Genomic DNA, 18,396 nt, shown 5'->3' on the forward strand with positions numbered 1-18,396 from the left:
GGGGGGGGGGGGGGGGGGGGGTGCACAGGTTTGGCCCTTTTCTCAGTTTTCTTTGGAACTTCTTTCTGGAAGTTCTGGAACCAGACTTTATATTTAACACCACCTGAATCTGGTTTTTCTACCCAAAAAGTTTCACATGATCAGAAAAAGGAAAAGTTAAATATTGACCAGATTTACTAAAAAGAATATTCAGTGTCCAAGTTGAAGTAAGATCTGCATGAACATCCCAATCCTTGAATCCCCCTCCGATGAAAATCCAGTTTTGACTTTTTAACATGTATTTGTGTCATTTTTCTTATAAAAGAGAACAAATGTAGTACGAAATAATTTCGGTTTTGCATTTCTGAGTATTTCTCCTTCTAAATCACTGTCAATCAAAGTGTCAGAGAAAATCTGTTTGAATTAATGAGGAGTTAATGTGTCAGGATTGCTCTGCTGCACATGGGCTAAACCCCTGATCTGGCTCAGCAAGCGTGCCGAGCTGAGGTTCAGGAGAAGAGAAGATGGCATCTTCACATTGACTGCAGTCAAATGAGCCGCCGTTCACATTTCTGTGGTCAAATCAGCATCACTGGATTTTTTGTGTGAGTTTCATCCAATACTTACGGTAGCAGGACTGAGAACGCTGGAAAATCTCCACCAGACTCCACGGAGCTTCTTGATGTGACCACGGAAATGTGAACGGCGGCTCATTTGACCGCAGTAGGAAAGAATCGGTGAAAGTTCGGTCTGCAAAACTCTCAACTTCCTCGTCCGAGCTGACATCCAGCTCAAAACGGAACTGCTAGACATTTTTGTGGAGCAGTGGTGATGATCTACGCTAGTAAGGCACGGAGCCACCATAATCAGACAGGGGGGGTCCAAGAGAGATCAGCGTCGCTCGGCTCCAAAAGACACGCCCCCCAGAGAATATTTTTCAGATCAACTTGAAAAATAGCTGTATGGTTAAAAACTTCATAATCATAATAAAAACACTACTGGAAACTACTGTTTTTTTAAATAAAAAAAAATGTCATAGAGGGACTTTAAAGGGGTTATACTATGATCATATATTACCTTTGAAACACTACAAAATGTAAATAATTAATTATTTATGAAATATTAGTTATACTTTGTTAGTCTTTTCCTGCCTGGAATTAAAACGACTCGATTCCTGGAGCTCCGCCTGCCACTGCATGTGACTGCACTGCCGCTGCAGTCCACTTCATGACGTCATCCCAGAGAAATATTCCTGTGTCTGTATTTCTCTCATGAAAATAATCCAAAGATGGATGCATATACGATATATCTGCCTTTAGTTGGTCTCACCATCGCTACACTCACACTTCACAACACACCCATGGCTTCTGCACGGCTGTGCCAGACCGCCGGTTGGGTTGGGGGCGGGGTCTTAAAGGACCGCGTGTCTAAAGTAACAAACACCTATTTGAGCTGAAATTTTATTGAAACAGGACACAACTGGAAGATATACGGCATTCTGCATCTAACATTAAAGTTTTTTTGCTGATCATCACTAACTCAGTGGAGAAATTGAGTGTTGTGTTAGTCTGGGGGCGGAGCTGTCAGAGCAGACTCGTCCTGGAGGGAACGGCTAACATTATGCTTACGTCAGCACGTTTCCACCCGCTCGTTTTCGTGGGTAGTGCTCTCAGACAGTGCAGGCTTTTAGAGGATTACTCTAAATGCATGAACAGGTCGAAATGCCACTTTGGGGTTCTTTATAGTGAGGAATGAACAGTAGAATGCATTTAAAACCTAAAAAAGTAGAATTTTCATGGAAGGACCCCTTTAACAAACATTAAAATCTCTGCAGTTCTGCTGGATGAAGCAGAAAACACGTTTCCATGGAAACAGCCAGTTGATACTAGTTAGAAATAATTGTTTCTAATTCAAACTTTATAGACAAATGAAATATCAAAGCAGTTAAACATGACCACACCACTCTCTGACACATCTATGCTATTCTATCTCAGGTGAGTGGGCGGAGTCTCGTTCACCTGAGCCAACAGGATGCTTTGCGGATCATGGAAACCAGTCAACGTCCAATCACACTGCAGTTCAAAAGCCAAAGAGGGCGGCGCTCCAATGCAGGTGGAGGATCCTGGGAACCCCTGCCCCTCAACCTGCATCACCTTAATTTGCCCCTCCCACTGATGGGACCTGAGCTGAACATGTCCAGCCCCTCCTACCAGGACAGGTGTGTGGAAGGAGCTACCAGTCTCTCCACTTTCACAGCAGGACGAGGTGGAACAGCAGGTCAACACATTTCTGTTCTTTCTCTCAGACATTACTTCAGCCGTCTGCCCCAGGATCCCTGTGATGGAGGGAGATGCAGCTACCTGCCGGACTCCCCACAGGACACGGTGGACATCAACCATCAGGTACAAACGATATGAGACAGTGAATGGGAACTCCTTCCCTTCATGCTTCCATGGCTTCAGTCTTTGGACCCACCTCGTTGTGAGAACATAACTGATGGGTTAATGTACTAGGATCTTGGACTGAGAGCTCGTCGCCCCCAGGGAATGAACTGCCTCATGGGGTGTTGCGGGACTGACTTAGAGGAACCTCCCACCTGCCACAGCCAGGTAAAGAATGGAAGTTTATCAGGTGATTGGGTTGGTTTGTGATGCTAAATTTCACAGAAAAATCCAACTGAGCTAAAACATTTAAATTTTTATCATCCATCATAAATTATCTTCAGTTGAGTCTAAACCATGGGAGACTCAATCACACAAGGGGCCAAAATCCAAAACACACCTTAGGTTGGAGGCCAAACAGAATAAACATTTACTGAACACTCTAAAACTCTATTTTTTAAAGCTTTAAAACCATAACTTTTTAACATAATAATGAACTGAATATACAGTATTACCTGCAATAAACTCTGCTGCATCCACAACAGGGGGGGTGCAGGTATGGAATAACTGTAGGGATATAAAAAATTGTCAAACCTTACATAAATTAAAAATATTCATCAAAGGTAATTTAATTAATTATGAAAAAATCGACAAAATATGTTGATTGTTATATGTATATGTGTAAATTAATGTATATATAAATGAAAATAAGTGTTTTCTGTGTTCTTTTCCTTAATTCAATTTATTCTATTTTTTTTAAACATGTAGCTCAGACAGTATAGTCAATGAGATAATTGTATATTTAATTTGGGCTGAAAAAGAACAAAGGGGCTTTTACTTGATATGCTTTTAGCTTCATCCAAAACCCTTTTCGAACTCTGAACATCTTTTGTTGCATTCATGACTGATTGTGGGATAGATTGCATTGTTTCTTATATTTTTGTTTGTTTGTTTCTTTTTACTGTTTTTTCTTTGTTTTGTTGTTGTTTTTGTTCATAAATAAAATGTATCAATAATGCTAGTGTGAATGTTTAAGCTGAATTTGGCCACTGAAGATGCAAGTGCTGATAGTTGAAGATGCTGAAATTGATAGTTAAAAACGCAGAGGCTGATATCCAGCTAAATGTCTAATTAGCCTAAAAAAAGAAAAAAACGGAAAAAAAGATGTCAGCCACTACAGCTAGAATGTAGCTGAAAAAATAGCTAAACTTCAAAACAGCCTAAAAAAACAAACAAACAAAAAAAAGTCCAAATTAGCCAAAACACCTCAGGTGTAAATATTAGCCCAACTCCAAAACAGCTTAAACAAGTTAAAAAGAAAAACCTAAACCACCCAAAACAGCTAGCATATAGCTGTGATATTAGCTAAACTTCAAAACAGCTTTAAAAAAAACTTAGGTTAGCCAAAACAGCTAGCATTTAGCTGAAATATTAGCCAAACTCCAAAATAGCCTAAAAAATCTTAGTAGATGCCAAAATAGTCCAAAAAGCTAGCAGAATGACAATTTTTAAACCTTTAAAACTGTAACTTTTTAACATAATTATGAATGAATGAATAAATGAAATGGTTTATTTCAAGCAATCAGGTAATAATACATAACATATCACTTAATGAATCACAAGTAGATCACTTGAAAGAGAGTGGAAGGAAGCAAACTTATATAATCCCACCCCGACTCGACCATACCATTTTCTCTACATGAATTATCAACATCTGGTTCAGGACTTAATATCAAATATTAAATCGGCTTCAAGATTTTTCTTCGGTGCCATGTTCAACTCTTCTCATTAATTGAGGAGAGCTGGAGACACGCGTCTGCTCGTGGCCTGGAACCGGAAGTTCTCCTCAAAATTATGAATAATAAAAAGGCAGGAATATTATTTCAGAATAAATCAACTTAAACCTTAAATAACTTTCAATATTTTACTCTCCATGAAAATATGTTTTGTCAAAATTATACAAGTTAGAAATAAGCGCAAGATAACATCGGGCCATTAATAACAATATATAAAATAATCTGCAGGGCCGGATTCGGCCCCCGGGCCTTGATTTTGACACATGGTCTATCTAAACCATCCTGTGAAGGGCTGGCGGTTACATGACTGCAGAGGAAACCTCCTTCACAGAGGAGAAAAAGAAAGGACCCTTTCACGTGTTTCAGCCTCATGTTTGTGGTTCCTGCAGAGAAAAAAGGTCTCAGTCAAAGAGTTGTAGTCCTCACAAACCTTCAGAAATTTGAAATGTTGATTTTAGAGTCTAAAATAGTACACGTCCCATTAAGATATGGAGTCTTTTCTCCTTCAAGTGAATTTCTCTAAAAATCCTTGAAGGACTTGCTTGTGTTTCTAAACAAATAATGGCATTTATAGACTGTGGTCAAACATCTGCAGATTGTTTGTCTGGGGACTTTATGATGACGAGGATGTGTCTGCTTTTGCAGACAGATGATGAAGATTTCATGCTGGAAAAGCCTCATGGTTACTTGCCCCTCCACCATGAGCTGGACAGTGGCCTGGGCTGGACGGACGGTTCCCTCCACCAAGGTGACCTCTCAGGCCTGGAGACTGAGGAGGGAGGTCTGGACGACTGTCACCCGCAGGGCCCCCGTGTCCCTGGGGGTTGTGGGGGATTCGGAGGTGGCGGCTCTCCTTCCTCTGAGTCCTTCATCTCCTCGGAGCTCAGCGACTCCGGCTTCTACAGCGTGAGCACCGGGGAGTTTAGGCACTTCCAGAGGCTGCTGGAGAGGAGGATGCGTTTGTACAATGCCAGGATGCAACACCAGGGGGAGCCATGTGAGAGGCGTGAGAGGCGGGACAGTTGCCCCAAGAGTCACCGCGAGTTGTTGGAGGCTATTCCAGAGACGCTGACCATGCAGCCGCCGTGTCAGCGGCTGCTGCACGAGCTGGACCAGGGAGCTCACGCAGGCATGGAAGGACCGGGACGGGGACTGTTCAGGTAACCTGAGCGTCACGAAGAACACATTCTTTTCACTCGTTTTCTCTCAGTGATGTAATTATGAAAATTCTGTTTAAACCGTGAACCACAAATCTGCAGCTTTCAGTAGAGAAAACCTGAAAGCATGTGGTTTTCCTTCAATGAAGTCAGAGGGTTTTAAATTAAAAATGGATCAAGTATTTGTAACTTTTGAGGCTTCCCTGTTTAGTCAGAAGATCCCTCGTCTGATCAAACATCTGTCCTATTTCTCAGGGTCTCGTCAGTCCAGTTCCACAAAGCTGACCGGCCCTGTCTCAACCGCCACAGCTCCAGCAGTGGAGCCCTCTTCAACCCCTCCCACACCCAACCCCCACGACTAATTGGCCCGGTCCTCTCCACCTGCAGCACCCCTTCCAGCCATCGGAGGCCCCCAGAAACCCTACAAGCCCAGCATCACCATCAGGGCTCCAGCTCCGTGGGCGTGCTAAGGAGAAGCCGAACTTTGCACCACCGCCCCCCTCCGCAGGAGTACCGCCGCCGGGCAAGCCACCCAGCATCTCCCTCCTACTGCGCTGCAACACTTCACCACTGCGGAGGCATCGCCCCAAACAGCCTCAGGCCCACCAGCCAGCTTGAGGTTATGGGCGGTGTGATGGTCTCTCCACCTTCAAGTCTCAGCCTTTCCCCTCAGCAACACCCAAGCTCTCTTGGACACATCAGGGGTCCCAGCAACCACGAGCGTTGCTATGACAACAACCAGAACGCATGCCATGACTGCTGGCACTGTCAAGAGAGAGGCCCGATGCCTGAGATGATGCCAGACAGGGACAAAGAAATAGAGCTGGAACAGAAGCGACAAATGCAGATGGAACTGGAGAAGGAGAAGAAGATCCAGGAGGAGCAGGAATGGGAGCAGCAGCAGGGACTGGAGAGAAGCCAAAGCAGAGAGTTCCAGAAGCCCCACAGTCAGGTGCTCCTGGCACCAGCCGCAGACGTCAACGTCACCTGGCCAAAACCAGCTAGCCGTCAAGTGCAGGGGGGCGTCCGAGGCTTGTACAGCACCTTAGAAGGTCGCACAGATGCAGGAAGTTCTGCCGTCTGGGAGGAAAGGAAAGGACAAATGGATTCTAGTTCAAGTCTGAATCCCAACTTAAGTCTGCAATCAAAACTTCACCCAAGCTGTAAACCTAACGCAACATCACGGAGGAACCAGCTGCTCAGAGACCGCGCCTCTCAGCTGGCGGATGAACGCAGCGGGATGAGCACCGACGAGGAGACTAATGCCGACAAGCTGCTGGGCCGGTACTGGAGTCGAACAGAGAGGAGGGAGCACTTTCTGCTGGCCCGTGAGCAAAAGCAGCTGCAGCTGCAGGCAAGAGGAGCATCTGTAAGAGATGTGACCAGCCGGGGAGGAGAAGGAGGTGCACTGGAGAGTAGAGGAGTTGGACCTTTTGCTGAAGGACGATGCAACACAGTCTTGGAGATGAGTCAAAGGAAGCTGAGTCGTCTGAGGAACAGAAAGTTGTTGGATGACTGGACAACAGTGGAGGAGCTGCTGACTCACGGGACCAGGCTGGACAATCTGGAGGACCTGCTGTGTCCCAGCTCCCTGCTCACAGTCACCACTGTCTGACTCAGACAGGAGAGATGTGTGGTCCACAGCTGCTTAGGTAGCCTTCTGGAGAGTTCCCTGTGTCCACTGGATAACACGTTTGGTGCAGAAGAAGACTTAGAGCACTGAAGCGCTGCTGTGAAAATCTCACATCACTTTGGATTTGTTCCAATCAGGTCTTTTAGAGTCACCAGTCAATTCTGTGTATAAGCTAAGCTGAACATCTGCTGATTTTCCACCGTAGCTCCCAGATCGATCAAAACAGATGGTCTTTCTCCATGAAGACGGGTCTGAGCAGCTCATCCTAAAGTCAGAACGTGTGGAGAAGGTTCATTAGGTCCAAAGGTTGCTTCAGTTTGATTAACTAGTTTTTGGGTTTTTCTCTTTGTGTTTCAAACTTGCTTCCATCGTGAACAGAAGCTTCACTGAGGCCCCTCTCTTCTCCCGAGGAGCTGAGGAACAACATCTTCTCAGCTTTCACTTTAGATGCCATGATTTTCATAAATTCATGTTATGATTTGTGCTCAAGAGGACGACAAAAGCTGTGACGTTTCTTCTACATGACTGAGGAGCAGCACTGGTGCTGGGATCTTCTCTGAAGATTCACAGCCTCCATCAGGTCTCATAACTGAGTCTGAAGCTGACATGTGTTATCGAGTGTCTGTTGGGGACTGGAGATGAGAAGAATGAGTGAACTTCTGGTTCTTTGGCTGATTTGTTTGCAAAGGAGCCTTGGCTGAAGCTTTAGGTGCAGTCATGTGAACCCTGTACAGCACAACGTGAGTCTGCGGGATGCTTGGACTGACCCAGAGCCCCTGGAGGAGGTCTTATGGACATTCTGTTCATGAGGTCTTCACCAAGCAATACTGCAGCCATCAGCGCTCAAAGATGTAACAGCTTCAGCATCGGCAGAGCTTGATGCAGACCAACAGAGACAATCGCAGACCAATGCAGACCAACCCAGACCAACCCAAACCAACGCAGACCAACATAGACCAACACAGATCAGTGCAGACCAACAAAGACCAATGCAGACCAACGCAGACCAACAAAGACCAATGCAGATCAACACAGACCAACCTAGACCATCGCAGACCAACACAGACAAACACAGACAATTGCAGACCAACCTAGACCAATGCAGATGAACACAGACCAACACAGACAACACAGACCAACACAGACCAATGCAGACCAACACAGACAATCGCATACCAACACAGAACAACAAAGACCAACAAAGACAACACAGTATGATACAGACAAATACAGACCATCGCTGATGAACGCAGACCAATGCAGACCAACACGAACCAATGCAGACCACCAAAGACCAACGCAGACCAACACAGACAATCGCAGACTTACACAGACCAACACAGACAATCGCAGACCAACAAAGACAACACAGTATGATGCAGACAAACACAGACCATCAATGATGAACGCAGACCAATGCAGACCAACACAAACCAACGCAGACCAACACAGACTAATAAAGACCAACACAGTATGACACAGACAACAAAGAACAACACAGACTACTATAGACCAACGCAGATAAACACAAACCAATACTGACCACCATAAACCAATGCAGAACAATGCAGACCACCACAGACAAACACAAACCAACGAACACCACCATTACAGAAAAATACAAACCAATGCAGACCAATGCAAACTAACACAAAACAACGCAGACAAACACTGACCTGCACAGACCTAAATAGACCAACGTAGACCACCACAGAAAAATACAAACCATTGCAGACCAACACAGATCAACAAAAACAAATGCAGACCAACACAGTATGATGCAGACCAACTAAGATCAACACAGACTACTGCAGACCATTGCAAACACAGACCAACACAGATAAAAATAGACCAATGCAGACCAACGTTGACCACCACATGTAGAACAAAGCAGACACCACAGACGAACACAAATCAATGAAGACCAACACAGTATGATGCAGACCAACACAGACCGACAAGGACTGACACAGAGCAATGCAGAACAATGCAGACTAAGACAACCCAATGCAGATGAACACAGACATATGCAGCCCAACTTACACCAATACAAAGGATTGCAGACGGATGCAGACCAATGCAGACCAACACAGATCAACACAGATCAACACAGATCAACTCAGACCAATGCAGAGGTACCGAGACTAGCACAGACCATCACAGACGAAAACAGACCAATGCAGACTACCGCAGACCAACACAGACTGTCGCAGACCAACACAACTGGCGTTTGATACCAAATCCTGTTTGTACTTTTTTACTCAATGTTTACAAAGAAGCATCCATCAGCGGGGGTTTGACTCTCCATCAGAACTGGGTGGAGCCTTGGGGGAACCTCAAATTTACACTTTGACTTGATGGTGTCTGTGGGCCTCACAGTTCGTTCATACAATGTTTACTGTTTATTTCTTTCTGTGTTTAATAATAATTCCTTTTCACCTGCAAAGGTAAGAAGAGATTACTATTACTCTGAACAGGAGATAAATGATAAAAGATAAAAAACAGAGCAGATCAGGTTTCCAGCTTTCAAAAATCAGTGTTCATGGTGAAATCTGGGCCCTATTTCCGTTTTAATTGGTTTTATAAAAAGTAATTCTAGATTTATAAAAGTAAAGACAGCTTGAATCTCATCATCCTTCAGACGGGCAATTTTTCAGCACACGTTTTTACCCACAGCAGTTTATGCACGTTTACACAGTTCCACAGCGCGACTCTTCAATAAAGAAAAATCAAACTCCAGAGAACTTCCAGTGGCGTCAAGCTGGTTCCAAAATGTGGACCAGAACACTTCCAGGTCTGCAATAATACCTCAGGCTGGTTTCAAAAAGAGGAAGGCTTTCGGTAACTTTTTCAAATTGAAATGTATGCACAAAGTGACGGTACACCACAAGTGCACAGTCCTACCAGGATCAGCAATGCTTATGTAGATATCTCAATATTTTTCCACTATAGGGACCTAAATGGAATTTTTGCACAGAAAAAAAAAGATTTTATCAAATTTTCTGGAGCAGGGACACGGCCAGTGGACATACTTAGATAGAAGAGTGAGTGTTGATGTTTTCTTTATGAACTGTCATAGTATTTATGAAGAACTGATATTTATTGTGACTGTGTTGAACATATTTTAATATTTTGTGATGGTTTGAAAACCGAGGTGAACTTTTTAAGATCTTTTGAAGCTGGAGTTTAGTTTTCTCAAAGAGTGAAGAGGAAATGTGAATATTGCTGTCTCTTTGAAGTTGACCTCACTGTTGTTTTGTGCCACTAGAACATGTAGAAAAGATTTGGTTCCTCTGAACTGGAGATGCTCCATCATCTTCTCTGTGGAATCCCAGCTTCCTGTTCCTTCTTCCATCCATGAGAGGATGGGAACACTGGGGTTTGGGGACAGTTCTCAGGTCAATCCAGTAGACTCCATGTTGCTCCATGCAGAACCGGGCCATGAATTGATGCTGTTCAGAAACAATGCCAGAGTTTGTTGCTATAAATCAGGGGTCAGCAACCTTTAACAGTAAAAGAGCCATTAGGGTTCGTTTTCTACTGATCAAAACCTAGATGGAGCCGCATATTCTTACTTTAGCTTTCAGGAAATTTGGATTTGCATTCATTACCTTCTTTTTTTAATAATAATATGAATTACCGTCTATTTTTTGGCACAAAAAATATGAAAAGAACCTAGCATCTCTCAAAATGTGATTTTCCTGGGTTTTTTTTTTGTTTTTTTACATTTGACAGAAGCTAAAATAACTTATTTTAAAAATAAAAGATGCTCTGTGTCAAACAGGAACATCTCAGTGCAGTTTTGAACAGCTAGTAATATATAACCAATGTTGTGCAGCATAAGATAATATGTGCTTTTAACTCATAAAAGATCAAACTTTTTACCAAAGTTTTTCTTTCCATATAAAATCTGTTCATTCTGGAGGTAGAGTTGATCAAACAAGATGTCTTCAGGTCAACAGGGATGTAAAAACCAACATAGTTTATCATCTATGTGAACCTCAGACATCAATTTATACATTTAACTCATAAAAGATCAAACTTTTTACCAAAGATTAGTTTTGCATATAAAATCTGTTCATTCTGGAGGTAGAGTTGATCAAACAAGACGTCTTCAGGTCAACAGGGATGTAAAAACCTACATAGTTTATCATCTATGTGAACCTCAGCTATTAATGAAATTAAATAAATGCTAATTAAGGAATCTTTACTTTTAAAAAATGGCTATTTTATTTTTCTTTTATTAATGTATTTTGTCCTTTTTCTCCTCTTTGTCCTCAGCAGTCTTACTCTGCTGGGTTTTGTTATTTTAGTTTGGATCTTGGTAGTCATAGTTTGCTGGCTTTGTTTATTTGTTTTCTTTAGGTAGCTTTGGTTAGAGGGAGCTGTTGACTCTGACGGTCGACATGTCTGGGTCAGCAGTCTCCATGACATGTTTTGTGTTTGGTCAAGGAGCCTCAATGATGAGTTAAAAGAAGTGGATCCAGAGCCGCAGGTTGCAGACCGCTGCTATAAATCAACAAACTCTGGGAAAGTCGAGAAGTTTAGTTTGTTCTAACATTTACTGGAAACTGTCAGTCAAAAATCGATGATTTGAACACTGCTGACCGTTACACACCTGTCAATTTTGTTCACTTAAGCTCTTTAAATCACTTTTTATACTTTTGGAGCAAAACAAATCATTTTTACACCTCTCTAATCAGGAAATAGAAGCAGGTGTGTGAGGCAGAACCTGGACTTCCTGACTGTTATTTCAGCCCCGGCTGGTCAACGTGTAGACAAAGACGATCAGGACTGGAGACAGCAGCATGGGGGGTGGTGGGGGTGCTTGTGTGATAGTGTAGTGTGATGGGGATGTTTGGGGGTGTATAACACATTGATTTTCATAGATTGGGGATGAATTTGGTCTCTGTCAGATTATTAATTTGCTGCTTCAGAAATTCAGGCTTCAGGTTTACAGAAAATATTTAGTTTCTTTGTTTTCCTGAAAACCTCCCACAAACGGACAGAATGAGACAGGAGTCTCCGACATGACGTGTGTTGGTCAGATTCAGCCCTGAATGCTGTAACACTTGTATTTTTCCCCGCTGTTTCCCAGTGTGGTACTGTTTCACTACAATAAACCCTCACAGAAATAACCGACGGCTGGATTCATGAGTTTTTTGTGTTCAGCAGCTCAAGTTTGTCCTGGAATCTCCCAAACGTTGCATCTTTTTCTGTTTTTTCGTTGCTGTGGCTCTAAAGGAAAGTCGAGACGGAGGACAGCGTTCAACCTGGAAACGCTTGTCACTACCATGCAGCTTTATTGCGTCAGCCGTCAATCCTCGTTATTATTGGTCTTTCCTTCACAAACGAATTCATGTCCAAAATCTGACTGGATTTAATCAGAACATCCATGAAAAAGGTGAGTGCTTCCTGGATTCATCAGTCATTTGTAGGAAACAGAGTCCTGTGGTGCAGGCAGATTCAAATGACCCCCCCCAGGGTCATTCTGTGAGGATGTGAGCAGAAATGAGCTGGCGTCCACCACCATGTTTGTTTTGCTGCTTCCTCTCAGCTGTGACTAAAACGCTGCATAATGGATGACGAGTGGAGAACCCCGCCCCCATTCCCCTCTCTGCTCCACAGGGACATGGAGGCTGAAAATAGCCCCGCTGTCCTCATGTGATGTGAGAGCACAGTGAAGCAGAGACCCCGCCATCCATGAGTGTGCGGCCCCCACCTCAGCCTCGCTCCAGACCCGCTTTTCCTTAAAGGCATGAAACCTCTTCTCTGGGTTTCAGGTGGTTTGAAGCTTCACGAAGCGTTTCTGACCCAAAGGTTACGGTTCAGATTTTTAAGACTTTCAATAAATGGTGGTTAAATGTTAATGACACTGCGGCGTCCTTCATGCTGACTGTGGATTAAAGCCAAATGTTTAAACACATCTGAGGTTATTTGGAATACTTAGATTTAGGACTAAAACCAGAGAAAGAAGCATATCCTCTGCTCAGATAGCTACCAGCTCCAACCATGGCACCTACAGCAGCTGCAGCTGACTGCATCTCCGAAGAGAGAGCGCTTATACGCTTGCTACAGCAGCAGCTGTGGATAAGGGCTACTTCAGGTAGATCCAGGAGGTGCTGCACTTCCTGTCCACGGAGGAGCTGAAGACACGCCCCCAGAGGATCCTCTTCATCAAGCTGCAGTCTTCCTCTGAGAAGAAGCTGAGAGGCTGAAGTCTCTCCTCTGAGATCCACAGTCCAGAGCAGCATCAGCAAAGACAAAAGTGCGCTCAGCGGCGCCCTCTGGAGGCTGTGGAGGACACCTGCAGGCTCCTGAAGGATCAACGGAGAAGAAGATTTTGGTCAAAGAAGACTGAAGTGAATATGGACTTGATCTTCTGTAAGAACAGAAGGATTCAAAGAAGATAACATCTGGTTTTCAGGTGAAGAAGCTGCAAAGATCATGTTGGTCAAACATTTCTGGAGTTCTTGTCTGAAATCCATCTGATTAAATTATCTATAAGATCTCATTAACTTGTTTTTCTGTTTAGGTTTTTACATTGAACACTGAATCTACTCAAACTTCAGGTGATTTAAAGGTTTTTAAAAACTTGCAATATAATTAAAATTCTATTTGAATTGTTGATGGTTTAACCTTCTTTTCCTCGTCCTTTATTTATTTTTGATTGATCAGAATATTCTCTGTATTATAAATTATGTAATTTATTAATATTGTAATTGTTTGTATACTGTTTTTAACTCGTGTATTTTTTTACATTGTGTTATTTTTATGTAGTTTTATTGATTGGACTATGAGTCTGGAATAATTTCTATCTATCTATCTATCTATCTATCTATCTATCTATCTATCTATCTATCTATCTATCTATCTATCTATCTATCTATCTATCTATCTATCTATCTATCTATCTATCTATCTATCTATCTATCTATCTATCTATCGTTTTTTTCTCTGTTTTGATGCTTTGCTTTGATGACATTGATGTTATATGTTCATTGCTCAGCTTTGTTAATAAAGTTTTAAATAAAAAAGTATTTGATCTTTTAGAGTCACGGACTCCTTCACTTCTATTTACGTCAGATCTCTAAAAGGCTAAATATATAAAATATGTCAGATAACTAAATTCTATTACTTTACTATATTAAATTCGTAACTACTGTTATTAGGTTGTCTTCAAATAAAGTTCGTTTAAAAAAATGAACCATGTGGAGGCATTCTCGGAGTGCGCTTGCGCGTCAGTTTCAATCAGACCGCTGCAAAGATGGCTGCGTTGCGGGTTGTGGCGGTGTCGGGGAGCGGGAGAGCCCTCCTCGCCGCACCGAAGGCTCTGCGCGCCCCCCAGGTACACGCGTGGACTGCTCAGGTTTTCCCCCCAGAAAACAGTCGCGTCTTTACCAGCTAGCAGGCAGTAAGGTGCGGTTTCGTAACGGCTAGCAAGGAGCTAGCGCTAGCCTGCGGAGGACAAGGTCACTTCAGTTTCAGGTTTTCCCTGAACGTCGCGGGTGTCGTAGAAGTTCAGCTCCCGTCACGGTCGGGCTCCCTTCAGAATCGCGCGTGGACTCTGTGTTTGTACCGGGAATGTAAACGCGGGACGTCACTGTTTTTCGCCGGTTGTGTAACCGGTTAGCCGCGGAGCTTGCGTGTTCGTCGGTCGTCCCGCAGCTTTTCTTCCTCCGCGGTGTGGGACAGCACTACATTATCAGCGAACCCCGTTGTGCGGGATTGTCCCGCAAGTATTGATCATCCTGACGTTATTCCGGTTTAGAAATTAAGTCATTATCCGAAACCTTTCGACTAGCTAACAGGTTAGCATCTTGGAAGGCTCGTGTCATAACAGCTGGAGTCTCCTCTGGTGCGCATGTGCGAACTTGTTTCTGTTGTTGCTGACACAAACCCCGCAGAACCCGCGGGTTGTGAATCCCAGCGTTGGATTCAGGAGGAGACGGTCATTTTCTGGGTTTCAGTTCATGCAGTTCTCCTTATAGAGGAGGCTGTGAGGAGATCCCAGGAGCTGCTGGCACAGCTGCCCTCCTGCCAGGTTACCACAGGGGAGGGGGGCAAACACTGAAGGGCACTTTCGTAAGTTTCACACCGTGTTGTTTTGGGATCAGCTCAGTTCTGGATTTAGCAGAGAAACGGCGTGGAACATATGAGTAGACGTTTTAAGGATCATAAGAACTTCATCCTCACTGGTTGATCTAGAAACATCCTCTTAAAAAAGCCTAATTTTCAAGCTCTTTACTGCTTTCATTGACACCAAAATCACGCTTAGGCTGATTCTGTTGGTGAATTTGTCAGTTTTTCTAGCCATTTTATGAAAATCAGTAGTTACCTCTCCACTCCGTGTGTGCAGGACGGCATAACCGACTCTTCCCCACTGTCTTCCTCCCCAGGCTAACTTGTCCTTTGCCAGCCTGCCAATTAAGAAGAAGGTTGCCTTGACGACTTTGGGTGTGGTCACAGCTGGTGGTGCGAGCCTGGCCTTGATGCTGCACCAGTCTGTGAAGGCCTCGGACTTGGAGCTCCATCCCCCAAACTACCCCTGGAGCCACGCCGGACCTCTGTCTGCGCTGGACCATGCTAGGTGTGTTGGACTCCGTAAGGTTGAAGGTTTCAGAAGCAAAGCAGTTGCTCCTGTGTCACAGAAGCTTCAGTAGGAGGTCAACCAGCACATCCTGAAGGACAGTTGACCAGTTCAATTTTTTTAGCCCGATATATTAACACAGTTCTCTCAACGGGCTTCACACTGGCAACTGTACAAAAGCATAAAACATAAACAATAGCTTATTGCTAATCAGAATGAACTAAACTGGGCATTCCGGTCTCCATCTACCATAAGAAGAGCAGCCAAGTCGTCATGGAGACGTCAGATTCCTTCCCGAGATGGCAGCATTACTGAGTGCAGGCTGATGTTTCCATGGTGGTCATTTGATAGCTGCTGTGGCCTTTGATGATACCTGTGCTATGATGATGAGCCTTGTGTGCAACACAAGGTGGTGCTGCTTCACAGCAGAGGTTTCTTTTACACCACAACCGTTCAGAGATTCCTCATAAACTACAATGATGGGGTCTAGGTTTTGAGTGCAACAAATATACTCGTAGTACAAACATGTTATTGTTACAGGAGAAAGACCAGACACGTTGTGTGACAGGTTGTGTGTAGTTATCTGACAGGTTGTGTGTAGTTATCTGACAGGTTGTGTGTAGTTGTGACTGGTTGTGTGTAGTTATCTGACAGGTATGTGTAGTTGTGTGACTGGTTGTGTGTAGTTATCTGACAGGTATGTGTAGTTGTGTGACTGGTTGTGTGTAGTTATCTGACAAGTTGTCTGTAGTTGTGACTGGTTGTGTGTAGTTATCTGACAGGTTGTGTTTGGAAGATCTTCCAGGACTCAAATGGTTGATTAATAATTGTTGCTCCTTGAACAGATTAAAGAGGTTTCACTAACAAACAAAGGTTTATTCAAACGATGATGAACTAAACAATGCAACCTGACAACATTTAAAGGGTTTCATGTTGTGACAAAACTCTAATCCGCCATCACACGCCTGGATGTGTGAGCTGTGCTCTCCACCTTTGACCCCTCCCCTGGTGGAGTCAGAGCTGCAGTCTGAAACTGATGCACCCCCCTTCCACTTAGCCACTGATGATAGTGTGTGCTCCCTGCAGCATCCGTCGTGGGTACCAGGTGTACAAGCAGGTGTGCTCGGCCTGCCACAGCATGGAGTACTTGGCCTTCAGAAACCTGGTCGGGGTGTCGCACACAGAGGACGAGATGAAGGCCATAGCTGAGGAGGTGAGGCCACGCTCCCGCCAGAAGATGGTGGCGTCCACCTGGATGTTTACAGCTCTGGAAATGTGCTGTTTAGGTTGAAGTGGTGGATGGTCCTGATGAGAACGGCGAGATGTTCACCCGTCCAGGAAAGCTGTCGGACTATTTCCCAAAGCCCTACGCCAACCCCGAGGCAGCACGTGCAGCCAACAACGGGGCGCTCCCTCCAGACCTCAGCTACATAGTCAATGCCAGGTTTGTGCTTCAGCAGGACCGCCAACAGCGCCTTGACCTCTCCCACGCTGACGTGTCCTCTGTTTGCAGACATGGTGGTGAGGACTATGTGTTCAGCCTCCTCACGGGCTACTGCGACCCGCCTGCAGGGGTCACCGTCCGGGAAGGACTCTACTACAACCCCTATTTCCCTGGCCAGGCTATAGGCATGGCCCCGCCCATCTACAACGAGATTCTGGAGTACGATGACGGTGAGTCTTCAGTCTGTTGCTCCGTGTAAGAGCGGCTTCCAATCTTTGCACTCACACCACTTCCTGTCACCACAGGTACTCCTGCCACCATGAGTCAGGTGGCTAAAGATGTTTGCACCTTCCTGAGATGGGCCGCCGAGCCGGAGCACGACCAGCGGAAGCGCATGGGGCTGAAGGTACAGGGGAGGGGGGGTGCACACATGTATACTCAATCACGTGCACATGTGTACACATTCACAGGCACTCATGCACACACTCGTACATGCAATGAAAACACTGAAGTTAATAGCTAAAAATAATGAAGTTGATAGCTAAAAATAATGAAGTTAATAGCTAAAAATGCTGAAGTTAATAGCTAAGAATGCTGAAGTTAATAGCTAAGAATACTGAAGTTAATAGCTAAGAATACTGAAGTTAATAGCTAAGAATACTGAAGTTAATAGCTAAGAATACTGAAGTTAATAGATGAAAATGCTGAAGCTAATAGCTACAAACGCTGAAGCTAATGGCTGAAAACACTGAAGTTAATAGCTGAAAACTGTGAAGTTAATAGCTGAAAACTGTGAAGTTAATAGCGGAAAATACTGAAGTTAATAGCTGAAAATACTGAAGTTAATAGCTGAAAATACTGAAGTTATTGGCTGAAAACACTGAAACTCATAGCTGAAAACGCTGAAGCTAATGACTAAAAGAACTGAAATTATTAGCTGAAAACGCTAAAGCTAATAGCTGAAAACACAGAAGCTACTGGCTAAAAAAACAAGTTAATAGCAGAAAACGCTTAAGTTAAAAGCTGAAAACACTGAAGCTAATAGCTGAGAATACTGAATCTAATAGCTGAAAACGGTGAAGTTAATAGCTGAAAATGCTGAAGCTGATAGCTGAAAACACTAAAGCTAATAGCTGATAACGCTAAAGCTAAAAGCTGAAAACATTTCAGTCATTCATCTTCCTGGCCACTTTGTCCCTTTTGGGGTCGCGGGGTGCCGGAGCCTAACCCAGCTTCTGATGGGCGAAGGCGGGGTTCACCCTGGACAGGTCTCCAGTCTGTCGCAGGGCCTCAATCACACACCCAGTCACTCTCACATTCACACCTAGGGGCAATTTAGAGTCAACAATTCACCTATGAAGCATGTTTTTGGACGGTGGGAGGAAGCCGGAGTCCTCGGTGAAAACCCACGCTACA

At 44.1% G+C, this 18,396-nt stretch overlaps 2 protein-coding genes and 1 long non-coding RNA gene across 4 annotated transcripts in view; 2 read left to right on the forward strand and 1 right to left on the reverse strand.

The window, feature by feature from the left end:
• LOC112139990 overlaps positions 1-8,418 on the forward strand; it is an 11,960-nt gene extending 3,542 nt beyond the window's left edge. For both annotated transcript variants that reach the window (XM_036211990.1, XM_024262873.2), the window contains 5 exons: positions 1,974-2,197; positions 2,285-2,381; positions 2,493-2,588; positions 4,802-5,316; positions 5,569-8,418. In XM_036211990.1, coding sequence (XP_036067883.1) covers positions 1,974-2,197; positions 2,285-2,381; positions 2,493-2,588; positions 4,802-5,316; positions 5,569-6,928 — 2,292 coding nt within the window. In that variant the 3' untranslated portion in view covers positions 6,929-8,418. The remainder of the gene's footprint in view (positions 1-1,973; positions 2,198-2,284; positions 2,382-2,492; positions 2,589-4,801; positions 5,317-5,568) is intronic.
• Positions 8,419-11,489: 3,071 nt separating this feature from the next.
• On the reverse strand, positions 11,490-15,413 carry LOC112139985. The gene is made up of 2 exons (XR_002918089.2): positions 15,285-15,413; positions 11,490-13,263 (listed from the first exon to the last, which is right to left on the reverse strand). It is a non-coding gene; the product is annotated as an uncharacterized LOC112139985 (long non-coding RNA).
• The window catches only part of LOC112139984 (cytochrome c1, heme protein, mitochondrial), a 5,690-nt gene continuing 1,429 nt past the window's right edge, over positions 14,136-18,396 (forward strand). Inside the window, exons 1-6 of the mRNA XM_024262871.1 lie at positions 14,136-14,294; positions 15,346-15,536; positions 16,623-16,749; positions 16,823-16,980; positions 17,050-17,210; positions 17,286-17,386. Of these exons, the coding sequence (XP_024118639.1) occupies positions 14,214-14,294; positions 15,346-15,536; positions 16,623-16,749; positions 16,823-16,980; positions 17,050-17,210; positions 17,286-17,386 (819 nt within the window). The 5' untranslated portion in view covers positions 14,136-14,213. The remainder of the gene's footprint in view (positions 14,295-15,345; positions 15,537-16,622; positions 16,750-16,822; positions 16,981-17,049; positions 17,211-17,285; positions 17,387-18,396) is intronic.

The sequence above is a fragment of the Oryzias melastigma genome, linkage group LG5 (genome assembly GCF_002922805.2).
Source record: "Oryzias melastigma strain HK-1 linkage group LG5, ASM292280v2, whole genome shotgun sequence".
NCBI classification, from domain to species: Eukaryota; Metazoa; Chordata; class Actinopteri; order Beloniformes; family Adrianichthyidae; genus Oryzias; species Oryzias melastigma.